The sequence below is a fragment of the Lutjanus erythropterus genome, chromosome 22 (genome assembly GCF_056507025.1).
Source record: "Lutjanus erythropterus isolate fLutEry1 chromosome 22, fLutEry1.hap2, whole genome shotgun sequence".
Classification (NCBI taxonomy): Eukaryota; Metazoa; Chordata; class Actinopteri; order Lutjaniformes; family Lutjanidae; genus Lutjanus; species Lutjanus erythropterus.
Window position 1 is genome coordinate 4,988,720 of NC_139338.1, and position 17,746 is coordinate 5,006,465.

Consider the following 17,746-nt stretch of genomic DNA (forward strand, 5'->3'; position numbering starts at 1 on the left):
GCTTATGAAACCTGAAGTATGAACTTTCCTTGCCTGGTTTGTTTCAGTGGTTTGTTCCTGCTGTTTCCAGCTGTCAGTGTTAAACTACACAGATATGAACTGGGACGTCTCTGCAGTCTCTGTCAAAGCTGAGCAGAGAGTAACACAAACCAGACTCACACCGCACCACATCACAGTTAAAGGACCATACTGTGGGTTTGCATGTTTAACACAAATCACATATTGGCCGTCTTTACATTGTGGTCCGTTTTCTAAAGCACCATCAGTTTTTGTGTTTGATTTTTTCCCTCTTTCCAGGCAGCCTTTGGTTTCAATTCATGTCAGTAAACTATAGAACTCAACCTCTATCACAATGAACATTCAGTCAACTGTATTCTTTTGTTAAAAGTTGTCATTGTGTGGAAGTGCAGTTATAAGCAGAAAACATTTAAAAAACTCTCCTTTGTGGTGTGTTCAAGGAACTCCTCAAGGATTTGAGAATCAGCAGGCCACAAAGCACTGCTTTCATGAGCTCTGTTGTCAGAAAATTGAACACAGAAGACAAACAATAAGCAGACTGTGAAATCTTGCCGCTTCTTACATTTTAAAAAATTGCTGTGCTGAAGTCAATTCAAATCTCTGATGTTCTCGAAGCGTCCTTGAACTCACCAAAAAGGAAGAAAAGACCCAATTCTATTCAGTAAGCGAGGAAATCAATTTAAAAATGTATGGCATACTTGGGAAAAGGAATGGCAGTAAAGTAAAGTAGATTTTTAATTTGCAGACAATGTTCTAAAATGTGTAAAACCTCTTGTTCGCTCCTTTAAAAACTTCAAAGAATCCACTCTATTCAAAGTTTTCTTCAAAACTTTCAGCCTAGCACCCAGAGTGAGTAAATTTAGCCTGGTACTGACCCCAGCCTTATTAATAGATCATCACAAGGGGACCCAGTTACAGAAAACAGGCCCCTGACCCGCTCTGGATCCAGAGACACAACTCTCAGAGATGCTGACCTAGCCAATCGTTGAACTTCTTGACCTCGGAGGGCAGCCCCAGCTCGGTGAAGTCTCCGGCGTGGATGAACACGTCCCCGTACGGCATCTGGATGGAGTCGGTGCGGGAGTGTGTGTCCGAGATGCACACAAAGCGGGTGTAGCCCGGCGGCTTGGGTGTGTCGTGGGGCATCGGGTCCACCCTGACGAACAGAAAGTTAAGGAAAGTTAAGGGAAAGGGGGTCACTGCGGCTGCTGAAGCTCTTAAACAATACAGAGGAAAGAGACAGCGCTGTATGCAAAGTCTCTGTGGTGAAAGGCTGACAATGAAAGAAGTTTGAATTAGTATCCGGCAGAAAATCATCCCCACAGACCGAAGCAGAGGAGGAAACAAGAGACATAGCGAGAGCGAGAGGCCACAATAAAAGCGCGGCACAGAGAGAGACAGAAAGAGAAATGTACAGAGATAGAAAAAGAATAAAGCGCAGATATAGAAAAAGAGCAGCGTCCTGTGGGATTTCCAGCGAGTGTGCGGATCCATGAGGTCTCCAGGGGGAAGAGGGGAGCTGGTGAATAACCGTGGCCCACTTTAGTGAGCTCTCCTCCAGGTATGATAACACCCAGCGCTGCCTCCTCCTCCTCTTCAAGCCACCACAAGAGAGAGGAAGACACAAGGGGAAGTGGGAAAGGAAATATACATGCATGTAGGACAATCAGTAAGAAGTGTGAGTCACAAAGTAATGAAAGTTCAGGAAAAATATTTTATTTCCACTAGTGAGTATACAGAAATGTAAGAAAATGTTAAGTGATGCTTTATGGACCCTGCAGAGAAATTCACTGTCTTAGAAGCAATGTAACTGTGGTTAAAATACAGCTTTCATGGTTATAAACTGCACTTAAATAAAGTTGAAACTAAAGCTGAACTTTTTGCTTAACTTTTGGAAGACAGAGATTACCAACAAGCTGATGGTACAATAAAAGCAGCCTGGGAGAACCAGTGGAGTCCAGTTGTCAATAAAAGCCATTGAAGAAGGCAATATTACAAGTACTATAATAGTGTGATGTACAGAATGTATAAATGTACAGCACTACAGCAGTACAACAGATGTCATATTTATCACTCGGCAGAAATATTGTTCAATTATTAATTAAGGTCCGAGCACCAACTAGTGCAAGGAACCTACTGAAAGCTAATTATTATTTCACACCATCAATCACATTTTTAGAGACCAAACATGCTCAAAAACCCACTAAACTTGACACAAAATTCAAACAAGGAGATCGGTTCTGAAGGACTTTGACTGAAATGCAGACAGAGTATGCTTTGTTGATTGCTAAGGTGATGTAGCCAAAGAGGACTGTTTGGTTTATTTGGTGGCTCACACAGCATGCTAGTTAGCTTAGCATGCTGTTAACATGCTGGTTAGGTTAGCATGCTAGTTTTCCTAACATGACATTTGTTGTTTGGCTTATATGGTGGCTCAGGCAGTATGCTAGTTAGTTTCGTGTGATGGCTTAGCATGTTAATTTGACAAAAATGTCATTTGTTGTTCATTTGTGTATTATTGTTTATTTGGTGACTCAGGCAGCAAGCTAATTCACTTAACCTGCTAAAATAAGATAAAATAAGACCATTCAAGGGACTTTGTCTTTGAATGTTTCCTTTTAGGTTCCAGTTACACTTTGCTAACTTGTATTTGCACACATTTTCCAGGGAGAGCAAAGACATGACTCGCCCTACTGTGACTCTGACTGGCTATATTGGCTGGGTTTCATCAGTTTGGGTCAGTTGGGTTGGTTTAGGAATAAGGAGGGAGACTGGGTTAAGGTAGGTAAGACACGGCGGGGCTGGACATGCCTTTGCCAGCTGGGGGAAAAATATTGCCAATAGGAAGTGTTAAGTTTCATCTGCAGTAGCTTAACACTGTTCAAAAACCCAGCACAGTCAAAGCAGTTGCATTTAATTAATAACTGAGAACAGTATTTCTGTTAAACTCAGAGCAGCAGAGTGATGTATGACAGGACTGTTGTACTAATGGAATTAGTGCTGTGGAAATGTACCGTATGCTGAATTTATTAAAACAGCAGGTAAACACTGAGGAAGTGTTGAGTTTGCAATAACAGCAAACAGCAGTTACAGCAAATTAAAACAGAACAAGCCCAGAAACAGGCAGGGTTCTTATTAAAATATATTCTACATATACATATATCACTATATCACACCCTTGTTTTTCTTTTTGAAGGATATTTAGTCTGACGATCAGAGGTCATAGTTTGTGACAGAGCAGCATCCCTGCATCATCCCACACCAACTTGGACCTCACATTAAAAGACTTTTCAAACGCTTTGATGTAAAATGGGTAAAAATCAAAGTCTTAAATTGTCATGTTTTGCTCTGTATGGTTTTAAAAGTGTAAGCAAGACAGTAGAATCATACTGACGGCCATGCAGTCATTTTACAAGAGTTTTTCTGTTATTATTTATTTTTTTGTTAGATTAAAGTTCAAGATTTTCAATTGAAATTTATCTTTTGGAGAAAACAGCTTCTTTGTTGGTCTGACTTATCTGGTTTAAAGGCTGCTTCACTTAAAGGAATCGTTAGCATAGCTTAGCACAAAGACTTTAAAGAGAGCAGGTCTGTGTGGTATACCAGTTCGTACCGAAAACCGGTCTTTATTTTCGTTATGATATTAATTTTTCATATACCACCATACCGGTGAATAGCCCAAACAACGTCCGGAATGTGCGCGGTGGGAAAGTGTTTCAGTGGGGACCCATTTCACTGCTGCACACCAACACCATAGGTGTGCTTGCTTGAGCGTGTGCACTAGGGATGTTCCTGGCAACTAATTTCCCTGCTGATTAAACGCAAAATTTAATTTAGACTAGTCACTAAGAAAACACTCAGAAAGCCGTTAAAATTTAGCAGAATTTATTAATTTATAATGCTGCATGGCAAAGACAAACCATGATTTTTACTTAAACCTAAACTGCAACTTCATCTCTGCATGAACTTTGAGATGCTTTATTCCTAAAGAAGTGAACTGGGTATACATAGCTGAATAGCTGCTGTGGGACTATTCTCACCCAGGTGGACACAGACACTGTAATAGATCAAAAGTAAATAATCGCATTATCTCTGGGATGAACAGGAAGATGATCAGAGAAAATGAAACCCTGAAAGTTGACAAAATCACAGTAACTGTGTTGTAAGTCTGCGTGGCAGCAGTACGCTCCTTTAATGAGCCACCCTGCTGCATGAACATTTCTTTTATCTACTCACATGTGGACGTGTGGCGGCTGGAAGCGTCCCTGGTTGATGTTGTAGAAGGTGAAGGCCTGAGTGGGGTTGGTGCTATACTCGTCCACCTCCACCGCCGTCCTGCTGCCTCGCTGGGTGTGCGACTGAGCCTGAGACTGCTGCCGCCGTGCCGCCATGATCTCTGACAGGGTGAAGGCCATGACACTGGGGATGGAAGTAGAGCGGGCAGAGCGGAGCGAGGTGTCAGGTGGGCAAGTTAAGCTGCTTGTTGTCTTTAGTTTAGAACAGTGGGTGGATGGTCCCGGCGTCCTGACAGACTCAAACCCTCGCTGAGCTCACAGCCACAGTGAGCCGAGGAGAGAACATCACCTCCTCCCTCCTCCTCTGCTTCCTCTTCTTCTTCTCTGCAGCTCCTCTGCACCTGAGAGCAACACAACAAGAGCACAGCTGACATCAAGAGTGTGTGGGAAAGATAGGAATTCAGAGAATCAGTTGACTGACAGAATTGACAATAAAAATAATTGATTTGATAGTTTATTTATTAAGCCAATCATTTTCTGGATTCAGCTTCACAAAATTGGAAGATTTGATGCTTTATATTGTTTTATATCACAGTAATTTGAATATTTTGTGGTTTTGGACTGTGCAAAAAAACAAGAAATTTAAAAAGACTGTGTGTTCTGGCTAATTGTCATGAGCATTTTTCACAATTTACGGACACTAATTTATGAAATACTCGAGAGAACAGGTTCCAAAACCTCTGATTCTGAATCATTAATTGGGTTCTGACACCATCAATTTCTTTTTCACTGTCTGTTCATTTTTTACGGTGATTTAACATTGGTTTTCAAAAGGGTGTTCAGCCGTGGCAGAAGAGAAAAGGATGTTCAAATGTGGGAGCTGTGTGCCAAACTGGGAGAGGTTGCAAATAATTATTTTCATTAATGATGAACCTGCCAAAATATTTTCTTGATTAATTGATTAATAAGAAATCAGGAGAAAAATGTCAATAAAAACATCTTCAAGCCCACCTGACAAAATCATGTTTTATATGACAGATATGTATTGCATGAAAAGTTAACAAGATGTTTTTCATGTCATTACAACAAACAAACGTATCATGTTATAACAAGAAACTTTCGTTATCACAATATTGCCAGGCTGTAACATGAAAAGTTTCATGTTATAACATGATAACTAACTTCATGCTATAACATTTTAAGTAATCAGGTTATAATGTGAAACCTTTTGTTATAACAATGAGTGGTTAAGTTATAATGAGATGTTTCACATTACAACAAGTTGAAATCAATTAAATTTGTATATCTCAGATAACTTTTTTTATAGAGTGAGACTAGACAGCACTCTTTATAAACCCAATTGTTCCCACCAAAAACAAGCACTGAGGTGACTGTGGCGAGGAAAAACTTCCTTTTAATAGGTCAGAAACATCAAGCGAGTCCAGACTCTTAATTAAGGCTGGGTGGCCATCTGCTGAAAACAAATTATTATTATAGCAGTTTGTATGTTGTAATAACATCAAGATATTTTATTACAACATGAAAATATCTTCTTATAAGGTAAAAAAACCATAATGTTATAACAATACATTTTTCACATTATTATGTCATAATGACCCCCAAACTGAGAAGCTGGATTTGGGAGTGGTTGGTATTTGTCCTTTAACAAAGGTCTTATTATTTACTCACTGATTAAATATTACTAACACTAATCATAGTTTTTCATTCTCAATCTATCAGTCATTTTTTTTAATTTAACTAATAAATCAGTTAAAAGACAAGTCTATAAAAAGTGACAAAAGCAGTGAGAAATGTCTCCTGCTTCACACAAGTTCTGAGACACCAAGGTGACAATGTCTTCACATGTTTTCACTGGCTGACTGACAGGTCATGACAAAAGACACATTAAGTTTACAATGACATAAAACAGGGAAAAACACATTAGACACTGGAACCAGAGAATATTTGTCATTTTTGCTCAATTAAATATTGTAACAATTAATCAATAATCAGCATTCAGTATCAGTGTCAACCGACTAATCTTTAAACTGCTTTAACTGGAATTCACAAGGGACCGACAGATATATCGGTTGGCCAGTATTGGTCCATCACAACTAGATCAGTCTGTATTGGTATAAGCATGTATGTTGTACAAAATGCACCGATATGAAAATGCAGATAATATATCTGATATATAAACATCCTAATATCAGCATCTGCCCAAAACATCCGATATCGGTCAATCTCTAAAACTGCTCCTGATTATGATAGCTAAACTCAACACATTGGCCAGTTAAAGAGGGATTTATTTCTGTCCGCTGTCAGTCTGTAAACTGACTGGGATCAGTCTTGTGTGTGCAAGGTAACATAAGGACACAACTACACAAGTGGGAACTCTGAGTTCCTATTTATGTGTTGCCTTTAGTTCACTGCAACAAATGAACAAAGCAGCAGAGAAAACAACAGGAGTCCTGCAGTGAGAAAGCAGTTAAAGTGACAGAATAATAACAGCTCGCAAATACTGATAAATAAGCTACACTGTGCTGTTCACAATTCAGTAGGCTCCCCATGAGGCTGAAGAAAGGTGCTATCACTGATGTTTACAGGGAAAATAAACTGTATTTAATGTAGATCTGCACTGTCTGGACAATACTCACTTTGTTTAATGAGGGCAGTACCATCACAGTTATAATTTTGTACTTTTTATTTGTTTTTAATTTCTACTTATTTTTATAATTTTTGTTATCAGTTCAGTTTAGTTTCCAGAGAGGGTTTGCTATTTTCTGTTTAATGAAAATGTTACGTTTTAGTTACGTTTTTATTCGTTTCGGTATTAGTTTGAGGGTTTTTTTAATAATTATATTTAATTAGGGTTGTTGCAATATACCTGTACTGATGATAACCTAATATCTAAAAAATGAAATATTGATAATAAACACATATGATAATATTATGTGAAAAATAAATGCAGCACCTCTTAAACATGTACAGTTAACACTGTTATAGTCTCCTCGCTCTCTACACTTGTATTTTGAGTTATTTGCTAAAAATAAACAAAGTGGTGTTTGATGAATTTGACTGATAATATTTTCTATTTATTCATTTATTTATTTATTTTAAATTGTCTTTAAATGTCACAATAATATCGTTATCATGGATTCTGTTGGCCACAATAATTGTGTAGTGAAATTCTAATATCATGACAGCCTTTAGGTTTTATATAGGTTTTTCATGGTTTTTCAGAGAAAAGTGAATCACTGCAATCATGAGAGGTTCTTGAATATACAGTCATAAATGTGCACAAAAACATTTAGTCTGATTGGTCTAATAATATGAGTGATTAGCTGCAGATAACCTTGCACACGCACACACACATACACGAACCATCGCATGATCTCCTCCAGGCTTACACCTGCCGGAGATAATAAAAATGTGAACCAGTACTTCCTCATTCTTGTTGTTGACCAAATTGACAAAAACTTACACCAAAGACTAAGTATATTTTTTAGTTTAGTTTAGTTTGTAAGTACATACAATCCTTTCAGTCAGTTTTAATTTTTCCCTAGTCTAGGGTTTCTCTTTATTTTAGTTATCAACTAAAATCTTTTTTCGTGCCTGGTTTTGGTTTTTAGTTTAGTTTTAGTTCACTATAATAACCCAAGAGAGTTCACGTCACACATGAAAAAATCTAAAGGAAATTACGTTGCTATAAACTCAAATCAGCCAAAGTAAAATAAACTAAGAAAATAGTTATATATTCATACAGACATTGGAGGATATGATTTTAAAAAGCAAGACTCTTAATCATCACTGAATAAATCAATATGAACAGTCCATCTCATATGTAAGTTTATTAGGGGTATATTTATCTTTTATGTCACTAAAGAAAGGGACATGACTGCCTTCATTCTTCTGGCTCATCCTAGAATGATTCTTGCCTGGAAATGTGCATCTGACCATCTCGGTCTGCCTGCCTGAAGGATGTCATGCTTTTGTGAGGCCTTGAAAAAAAATTAATGCGCGCTTAGAAGATCTAATGATCATTTCACTGAGAAATGTCAACCTTTCATTTGATAATTGAACGACCTGTCTGTGAGCAAAACTCACCTGTGTGGTCAAATGTATTAATGTATCTGGTCCTCTGTCCCTCTCTTGTCTGTCTAACTGATACCAAACTGTAGCTTAAAAAACTGTAGCGGTAAAATTAATGTACTTTTTCAATTTTTAGGTATATCTCATTGTTTGTTTATGCCGCTTTTGTTTGTTTGTTTATCTTTCCCATTTCTTAAATCAGTTAAATATGAAAAAAAATTAAATACTGGACATTTACATCTTGTATGCCACACTATATATATTTCTGCTTATGATATATGTTACTTTTTAAAAATGTCCATTAGGGGCATCCCTGACAACAACCTGAGAAAAACAATTATTCTTCCACAGCCTGTGAAAATACAGAGGAAAACTGGGTTGATTGTAGAAGGGTATGAAAAACAACAGTAGGCTTAACAATTTTTTGAAATCTTACAGATGAGTCGCTGCTGTAGAATAAGTGCTGATGTTTGCTCAGCTTAAATCTGATATTTATGAGAGATGCACCCAAATCAGAATACACAATTCTGCAGAGCACAAATATTGTCATGAAAACAGATATTTCTTCTGCCAGACGTTGCTGGTTATTATTCATGAAAAAATAATTTCCAAAATGTTACTTTCTGTACTATTCATAATTTCATATGAATTAAATAGCACTTTATGAAAATAAGTGACTAACAATAAAGATAAAAAGTCTTGTATTATTTATATATTATTAAGATTCTTCTCTTGCATTGTTTTGAACATCACACCATAGGAAACATTCTGGGTGAAGTTCAATGAAAATGTTGATAAAAAAAAAACCTGAAAGAATTGACAAAGTTAGCGAGCTCAGACTAGTGTGACACGCATGAACTGATGAAGCTTCATGGATGAGAGGTGAAACGTCTTCAAAGACATAAACAAGTCCAGCTGCCTTCGATTTAATCTTTTCTTGAGATTACAGTGACCTGGACGAGTGAGAACATTCACGGACAGCCCTGATTTTCTCAAATATCAGATTTCACAAAACAAGGATATGTCTATTTTTTCCTTCAAAAATGGTATTTTACAAAGAAATAAACATCTTTGCAGCTAATTAGTCAACCTTCCACATATTGACATTGAAATATTTTTACTCCCTAATATCGGCATCAGCAGGGCCCTAACATCTGAAACTTTTTTCAGTTTCTAATTATACAATGTCCTCAGTTAAAGGCGTGCCGGCGGTGGGCTTCAGTTCATAAAACTTACTTAAGTTAAAAATGAGAATAAAGAGAGAAGTACAGTACGAGGACATGGAAATATATTTCATAATTAATTATATGCCCATTTTAAATTAACTTGATGTTCTGTCGGCTCAACAGTTGTATTGCTAATGAAGATTAGGGTAGAAAATGAAATTTGCCCCATTTAACATGACCTCTGGTATAAACCACGCCCATTTCTGGTCTTCTATCCAAATACAGAGACAGATACAGAGATAATTTTGTTGGTTGAATAGATACGGATACAAATAATGATAATATATGATAATGTTTACATCTAACAGAGCCAAACAGGCAATCTGAGAACAATATTCTGAATGAAAATCGGATGTTCTGCAGGATGATTTATCTCCAAATGTTCTTTAGTTTTGTCTCTTGTCACTGTCTCTTGTTTCTTCTACATGCTGTCATGTCCAGTGTGCTCTTTTCATTTGATTTCCTGCTTATGAGATATAAAATAATAACTGAATTGATGAAATCTTTTCAGTCTGCGTCCCTGGTGTGTGAGGCCTGCGTGTGTGTGTCGCCCATTAAGCCTGGATTCAGCTGTGCGGTTCATTTTCGGAGGCTCTGGCGACCGCTGCGAGGGAGCGGAGCCGCTGAGAGGTGCTGAGATGACGGGGATGCTGGGAGACGGAGGTGATAATTTGGGGGACAGGCGGCTTTGGCAAAGTCCGCCTGGACCGCCGCGCGATGTCGCCGCGCCATCTCGATTCCTCATTCACTGCAACCTCACACGCTGACAGCACACTGACGTGACAGATACACACTTCACACTTCACACCACGGTTGTTTGTCACGGGCAAATCCCAGCATGCTCTGTGGATGTGTTTCAGGGGTGCATACATTACATGTGTGTGTTGTGCGAGCTCACAGGTGCATGTGTGTGCAGGCCTGTGCATGCATATTTAAATGTGTTTCTGTTGTCATGAATGTGACAGTGGCACTGCCAGTGTGAGACAGAGAGATGCATTAGCAGATGCTGCGAGATTCTAACACATTGGGCCCAAATGCAGTTTTCTACATCCTGCAGGCGACACAGGACGACTGAATGTGCAGCTCACAGATTTTAACAGCACCCTCTGTCCACTCCCGACTTTAATTTCATTCTGTCTGACGCCGTCTAGAGGAAAAAGTTCTGTTTCTTACATCTATCAGATATCTGTCATCTGTGACTACAGGAGGGGTTTGATAGCATTAATTAAACCTGAATCTTTTCTGTTATAATATGCGTTTAGATTCACCTTTCAACATGTGCAACAAAAGTTTAAAATAACTAAGAATCCATTCAAATCTGTACTTGTTGTGTTATCTTTTTGTATTACGTTATGTCATGACTGAAATAACCTGCAAACAAAGCAGGCTGCTTATGTTACCTGACTGTTCTCTATATCGCTAATTAAATAAAGACGAGGAGAGACAAAAGATTCAATAAGAGATTCATCAGCCCCGGAGCTGAGAGAATCCAGGAACTGAATCCAAAATATGAGCTCTCTGTGATCAGCCGTGAAAGATAATGTTTCCTTCCCATCATCTCACAATCTGCTGTCGTGTCTTTGGATCACAAATATTTGTGAAAATCAGGCCTGAGTATCTATTGACAAGTTTTGATATCAGTAATGATACTTCAGTTTTAGTACCTGTACAAAAAAAAAAAGAAACAATTCTTTTTTTGTGGTCATTTTGCATCACTTCATGGTGCTAACTCGCTTTCACTCATACTCATATTACTCTAAGTAGTTTTTTTTGGGTACTTGTACTTTTGAGAGAAGATCATCAAGTCTCTACTTTTACTTGTAGTTAAGTATTCATTTCACTATGTAATCTACTTAGTTACTTTCAAAATCATAAATGAGTACTGTTGAATTAATGTCCAAACCTTTCATCTGTATTTTTGTACCCAATGACTATCTGATCACAAGTCAGCCAGAGAAAACAAGGAAGTACGGATGAAAAAGTATGCAAATGTTTGGAGTCTGGATTTTAATGATTATTCATTTATTGATTAATCAGCGCTAAGAACTTAACCAATTCAAACTGCATCTATGAATATTTAATCAATAATCTAGAAATGACAGTGACTGCAGCTCATTCGACTTTTTTTTTATCTGGCAGAGCCATTTGTTGAATAAAGAAACCGGAACCTAAAATGAGACAAAAATGACAAAACAAAACAGAGAAAAAAAATTAAATAAGCAAAACATTGTTGATCATTAATTAATTGTAAGCATTTTCAACTATCGGTTAAAGAAAATCAAAAATTTGCGACCCTAGGTCTAGAGGTGAGTGTGACCACTGAGCAGAACAGACAGGAAGTTTGGAGTCATTTAGATTTGTCTTTGATTGAATGTTTTCACAAATAATGTATTAAATATGAGTGGTTAACAAGTCACTAATACTCTGAGTAGTTTTGGAGACAAGCACTTTGTACTTTTAACACCACTACTTTTACTTTTAAGTAATATTTTAGTAATGTAACAGTACTTGAGTACAGATTCTCAGTGCACTTTCCACCACTTCTCGCTTTGCATCACTTAATAGTCCTTTGTGGTCATTTTGTGTGTGTTTCTGGTCATTTAGTGTTTCTTTGCAGTCATTTTGTGTCCATTTGTGTTTGTTCTGCATCTCTTGGTAGTTGTTTTGCATCTTTTTGTAGTCATTTTGCATCACTTTGTAGTTAGTATGTCGCTCTTTGTCATTATGTTGTATGTCTTCGTGATCATTTTGCATCTCTATGTGGTGGTTATACGTCCTTGAAATGGTTTGATTGACTTTCCAACAAAACTAGTTAACAGTCGCAGCTCCTACTCTTCATGACTGAAGCAAACTGATTGTGAGAAAGGGGAAAGACCCACAACACTGTGGGAGTTACGGCCCAACAGAAAACTGCTTAAAAAACTGTTAGCATTAAGAGTTAGCCTCATCCACCCTGTTCAAGTAAGGTTTGTCTACGGTCATAAATCTTCTGACAAACTTGAGGAGGCAGTGTGATGCAGTCAGGAGGCTTTGACAACTTCAAGTGTGGCCACAATGTGGTTGGTTTGAATCATACATCCAAGTTTAAAGCAGAGGCTTGTGGACAGAGGACACTGAACAGTTACAAATGTCACTACAGTTCAGAATACTCATGAGAAGACAACAGGAGACATTTCTTAGGTGAATTACTCTGTTATGGATGAAGTCTATTTATCACCCAGGTCAAAGGTGACTAAAAAAAACTCAGAACCACAGTTACATTTGTAAGTCTTCACTACGCTTATATCAACCATATTTATAATATTTTCAGTTTCATCAGCCTACTGTATTTACCATGTACTGCAGAAATATTAAAATTCTTCTACATGTATTACAAAATAGAAAATGGTTCTGAGAACACACATGCTTCTTTTTCTTTTGTAAAAAGACCAACTAACATTTAGCAGGACTCTCTTCATCTAAAATGATTAAATGATTTATTTCTGAATGAGAGGTGACAAAAGAGAAAGATCTTCTTCACACAGTTCTGCACCGTCTATTTAATAAATGCACGAGCGTTTAGTCCTCGTCTCTTAAGGCATACGAGACGTGTCCTCTGGCCAAAGAAAAAACATTGTCTCACAGTTTTCTGTGAAATCCTTAGCGAAAGAGAGTGAAAAAGTCACTTCATTCTATAGAATTGACTTTTTGGAAAACCATGCTTTTAACACATGAGGGTGAGCACTACTGGTCAGAAGACATGATCACTCTGTGTACATAATCACAACTGATTTTTAATATCACATTCAAGTTAAAAGTGTTAAGTTTAGCAATGTAAAACAATTAATGCTGCAACAATTATGAAATATGAAATTAAAAACATTTTTTTCTGGTTTCTTTCCTCCTCTCTGACAGTAAACTGAATATCTGAGTTGTGGAAAAAAACAAGACATTTGAGGACGTCATCTTGGACTCTGGGAAACACTGATCAGCATTTTTAATTTGATTGGCCTATTAAACAATGATGAAAATAATTGTATAGCCATATTAATTGTTTACTTCATTGATTTGCACTTCAGGTTGTGCCCTTTAGTTTTTAAAAAAATGCTCCAATACAGTTGAAATAGAAAAGAGAGATGAGATCAGTCAGAATCAGAAAAATTAGTTTTCCATGTCAGGAGTTTGACATAATTCAGGCTCAGACATAAAATATAAAAAATATAAAGGTTATCTGACATGCATTATTTTTTAATGTACAAACACTTTTACCAGGCAGGAATCTCTGGACCTTCAAAGAGACTTCTCACTACAAACTCACTCAGTTTACAAGTTTACTGTAAATGGTTTGAACACAAAACTTTTATTGCGCAAAGATTAAGTTAACTGAACTCAGGTTGAACAATTACTTTAAAGTTTTTTTTGTTTGTTTGTTTGTTTTTAGTTTTACAGTAAAATAGTGTGTACAAGAAAATTATATGCTGGTAAAAACTCAGTTGGCTGTAGTTTGTTATGTTAACAAAGAAAAACATTTTGTTCAGCATAAAGCTGCACTCTTGTTGCTATCGTGTTTTTGTCAAGTTAAGCGAACACAAATTATACGTTTTGTTGCACGCAATGTGTGTACACACTTTACTACACACTTTTAGAACTAACAGTTACAGCACGTGACACCCTCCTGTCATCACTGTTGCTTCAAACGAGGCTTCTCGTCCACACCGCGTCGCGCTGCGCAGCTGTGGCGCAACGTTACATAATTAATACAACAGCGTACAAACCTCTGAGAATAACCATGTTAGCAACATAGCAGCGCCAAATTCAACAGAGTAAACACTACAACAACACAAAACACGGAAAAACTTACAGCTTTCCGGTTTGAAGTCGGGTCACACCAGCTGGTATTAATCATCACTGAGCTTGATACTGCAGGTGCTCGTTAAAAAAGCAGTCAGACGAAGTAAAATCCTCACGTAATCAAAAATAACCTTTTTGTCCACTCAAGTCTTCTGTCCTCTGAGGCCTGAGGCTGTTGTAACGATTTGTCCTGCTTGTCTGACATGGTGTCAGTTAGTTTGGTCAGTAAATGTTCGGGACACAGCCTGTCACTCAGCGTCTGCAGGTGTTCCGCTGGCGATACAACCTGGGCCTGTAATAACGCGAGATCTGATAGTATCGCGTTATTTCCAGGCGCCGGTAAAACTAGGGAAAATTCATTTTTAAAGACAAAACGATAGTAACGCGAATGACTCGTTTTATTATGTATATAATTTAATTACTATTCAAATATTTGAAAATCATGACTCCTCCCTAACTTTTACAACATTTTTATTTCTTTCTATCATATATGCAAGGTGCACTATATATGTGATGTTCATTAGTCTTCAGTTAGGCTATTTCAACCTAATGAATTTCAGTAAAATTAACTCAAAAATAAAAAACTTACTGATTTTACACTAGAAAATTATGTCCATCTTACAAGGGATGAGTGTTTGCATTGAGTTAACATGAAGTTTTCATGAATTTTCACCATCCTGAATATTTGTGTGACGTTTTGCAATTTTACACACAGTGTATATGTTGTTGATTGTCCTATTTAGACTATTTCAGTTTTATACATTTCAGCATATCACTTTTGAAATGATGTGTTTCTGTTACATTTAGTGAACAGAAATGATTTTCTTTGTGGAACAATAAATTGAATACATGTCACATTGACATAAAATCATAGTTCACGCTAAGTGCACAATGTATGTGTTGTTAATTGGTCTTGAACTAACTAGGCTGTACCAGCTTAAAAAAAAATTGTACAATGAACAAAAAAAATCAAAACCTGTTGATTTAACATCAACAATTTCATTCATTCAGCTTTCAAAATCTATGCAAAGCTCACAGCGTTTGTCTTGTTCACTGGTCTTGAACTATTCAGGCTATTTTGGCTTTATACATTTCAATACAACACTGATTCTTGTTGAAAATTTGTTTTCAGGTTTTGTTAAGTGAATACATATCTGTTTGATTAAACAAGAAATTGACTACGTGTCAACATAAAAACATTCAGTACATTTTTTTTTTTACTTTTTTTTTACTTTGCATGTCAATTCATCTTGAACTTTTTAAGCTTCTTCACTTTTATACATGTTAGTAAAATGAACTCAAAAATTAAAATTGTTGATTGATCATTAAAAATGAAGTGTTTGGAGTGTTTGAGTCAAGTGAACGTAAGGTTTTCATGTCATTTTGACAGGCCTCAACATTTGTGTGGATTCGACAACACAATTTTGTTTCATGGATGAATTAGAGTTTAGATTGGACACAGATGTCAGGGGCCCCTGAATTTTACGGGCCCTTAGCCCATTCAGTAATGCATGCATTGATGATAAAAGAGGAGCAGAGCCCCCAGCAGCAGCAGTGTGGAGCTGGAAGTACAGTGCAGTACAGTTACAGTACAGTAGAGTACAGTTACAGTAGAGTACAGTAGAGCAGAGTACAGTGTGGTGACTGTGAGGCGGCTGATAACTGCAGGAACACTCTGATTGATGCTCCCCCCTCTCGGCCACATTCTCCTATTTAACATCACTCTTTGTGGCAATCTGCTCTGCTTATTCGCTCGTTTTCTGCTACATGTGGACACACACAGAAAATTAAAGTGCATCTGAGTGTGGCGCTGCATTACACCGTCTGTTTTATGCATATATAGCCTGCAGATCTGCAGATCTCACTGTAAGAGTGTGTGCTGGTGTGATCTGGAGCCGTCGCTCTGTGAAATATGGTGCATTCACAGTCTATGAAAGAAATGTAAGACAGATTCAACCAAGATGGAAAAATTAGAGAGAAATAATAGAAGCAGATGCTGTTTGTAAGATTTAACATTTCTCTCTGAACTATTCCATTTACTTTTATAACTATTTTCACTGTCAGTTAATCTGTTGGTTATTTTCTTGATTAATCGATAAGTTGTATGGTCCAAAAAATGTCAGAAAACGGTGAAAAATGTTGATCAAAGCCCAAGATTGTCCACAACACAAACATATTCAGTTTACTGTCAGAGAGGAGTAAAGAAACCAGAAAATATTCATATTTAAGAAGCTGGAATCAGAATTTTTTTTCTTAAAATATGATTATTTTTCTGATTAATTTAATAGTTGACAAGGAAATGATGGATGATAGCTCTACAGAATTCTGAATCTATGAGGAAAATTTAAGACAGATTCAAACAAGATGGAAAATTATAGACAAATAATAAAAACAGATTCTTTTTGGGACATTTAAAATTTCTATCTGTACTATTCCATTTACTTTCATCACTAACAACTACATAACAACTGAATTCTTAAGTTTGGTCCACAAGATGTCAGAAAATGGTGAAAAATGTTGATCAGTGTTTCCCAAAGTCTAAGATGACGTCCTCAAAAGTCATTTTTGTCCACAACCCAAACATATTTAGTTTACCGTCAAAGAGGAGCAAAAAACAGAAAATATTCACATTTAAGAAGCTGAAATCAGGGAATTTAGACATTTAGTTGACGATCTATCAGATTCTATTAGATTCAAGCAAGATGGAAAAAATAGGGGAAAATATTAAGGACAGATGATTCTTGGAACATTTAAAATTTCTCTGTGTTAATCCGTTCACTTTTATTACTATTTTAATTGGTCATTGTCTCAATTAATTGATCAGTTGCTTGATTCATGCAGAAAATGTTGAAAAATGTCAATCAGTGTTTCCCAAAGTCCAAGATGACGTCCTTAAATGTCTCATTTTGTCCACAACTCAAAGATATTCAGTTTACTGTCAGAGAGGAGTAAAGAAACCAGAAAATATTCACATTTAAGAAGCTGGAATCAGAGAAACTGGGCTTTGTTTCTTAAGAAGTGAACTGTTTATCATAATAGTTCCAGATTAATTTAATATCTGAGGATTAATAGATTAACTGACTTCAGAATTAGGAATCTATGAAGGAAATATAAAACAGATTCAACCAAGATGGATAAATGATGAAAAAATAACAAGAACAGATACTTTCTGCTCAGTTCCACGTACTTTTATAACTAACAACCCTTTTAATGTGTTTTAATTCACCTTTAATTCACTCGCACACAATTTGTTTCAATTAATTAGTTCTCAGGCAGAATTTCAGACCTTAATTAGAATCATAAAGTAGCTGAATTATTAAAGAGTTCCTGTGAATAATCAGCTTT

At 36.8% G+C, this 17,746-nt stretch overlaps 1 protein-coding gene across 1 annotated transcript in view; it reads right to left on the reverse strand.

Annotated features, from left to right (window-relative positions):
- The window catches only part of mpped1 (metallophosphoesterase domain containing 1), a 108,385-nt gene extending 93,736 nt beyond the window's left edge, over positions 1-14,649 (reverse strand). Inside the window, exons 1-3 of the mRNA XM_084710900.1 lie at positions 14,412-14,649; positions 4,255-4,654; positions 993-1,174 (exon numbers count right to left, since the gene is read on the reverse strand). Coding sequence (XP_084567026.1) covers positions 993-1,174; positions 4,255-4,433 — 361 coding nt within the window. The 5' untranslated portion in view covers positions 4,434-4,654; positions 14,412-14,649. The remainder of the gene's footprint in view (positions 1-992; positions 1,175-4,254; positions 4,655-14,411) is intronic.
- Positions 14,650-17,746: the final 3,097 nt, after the last annotated feature.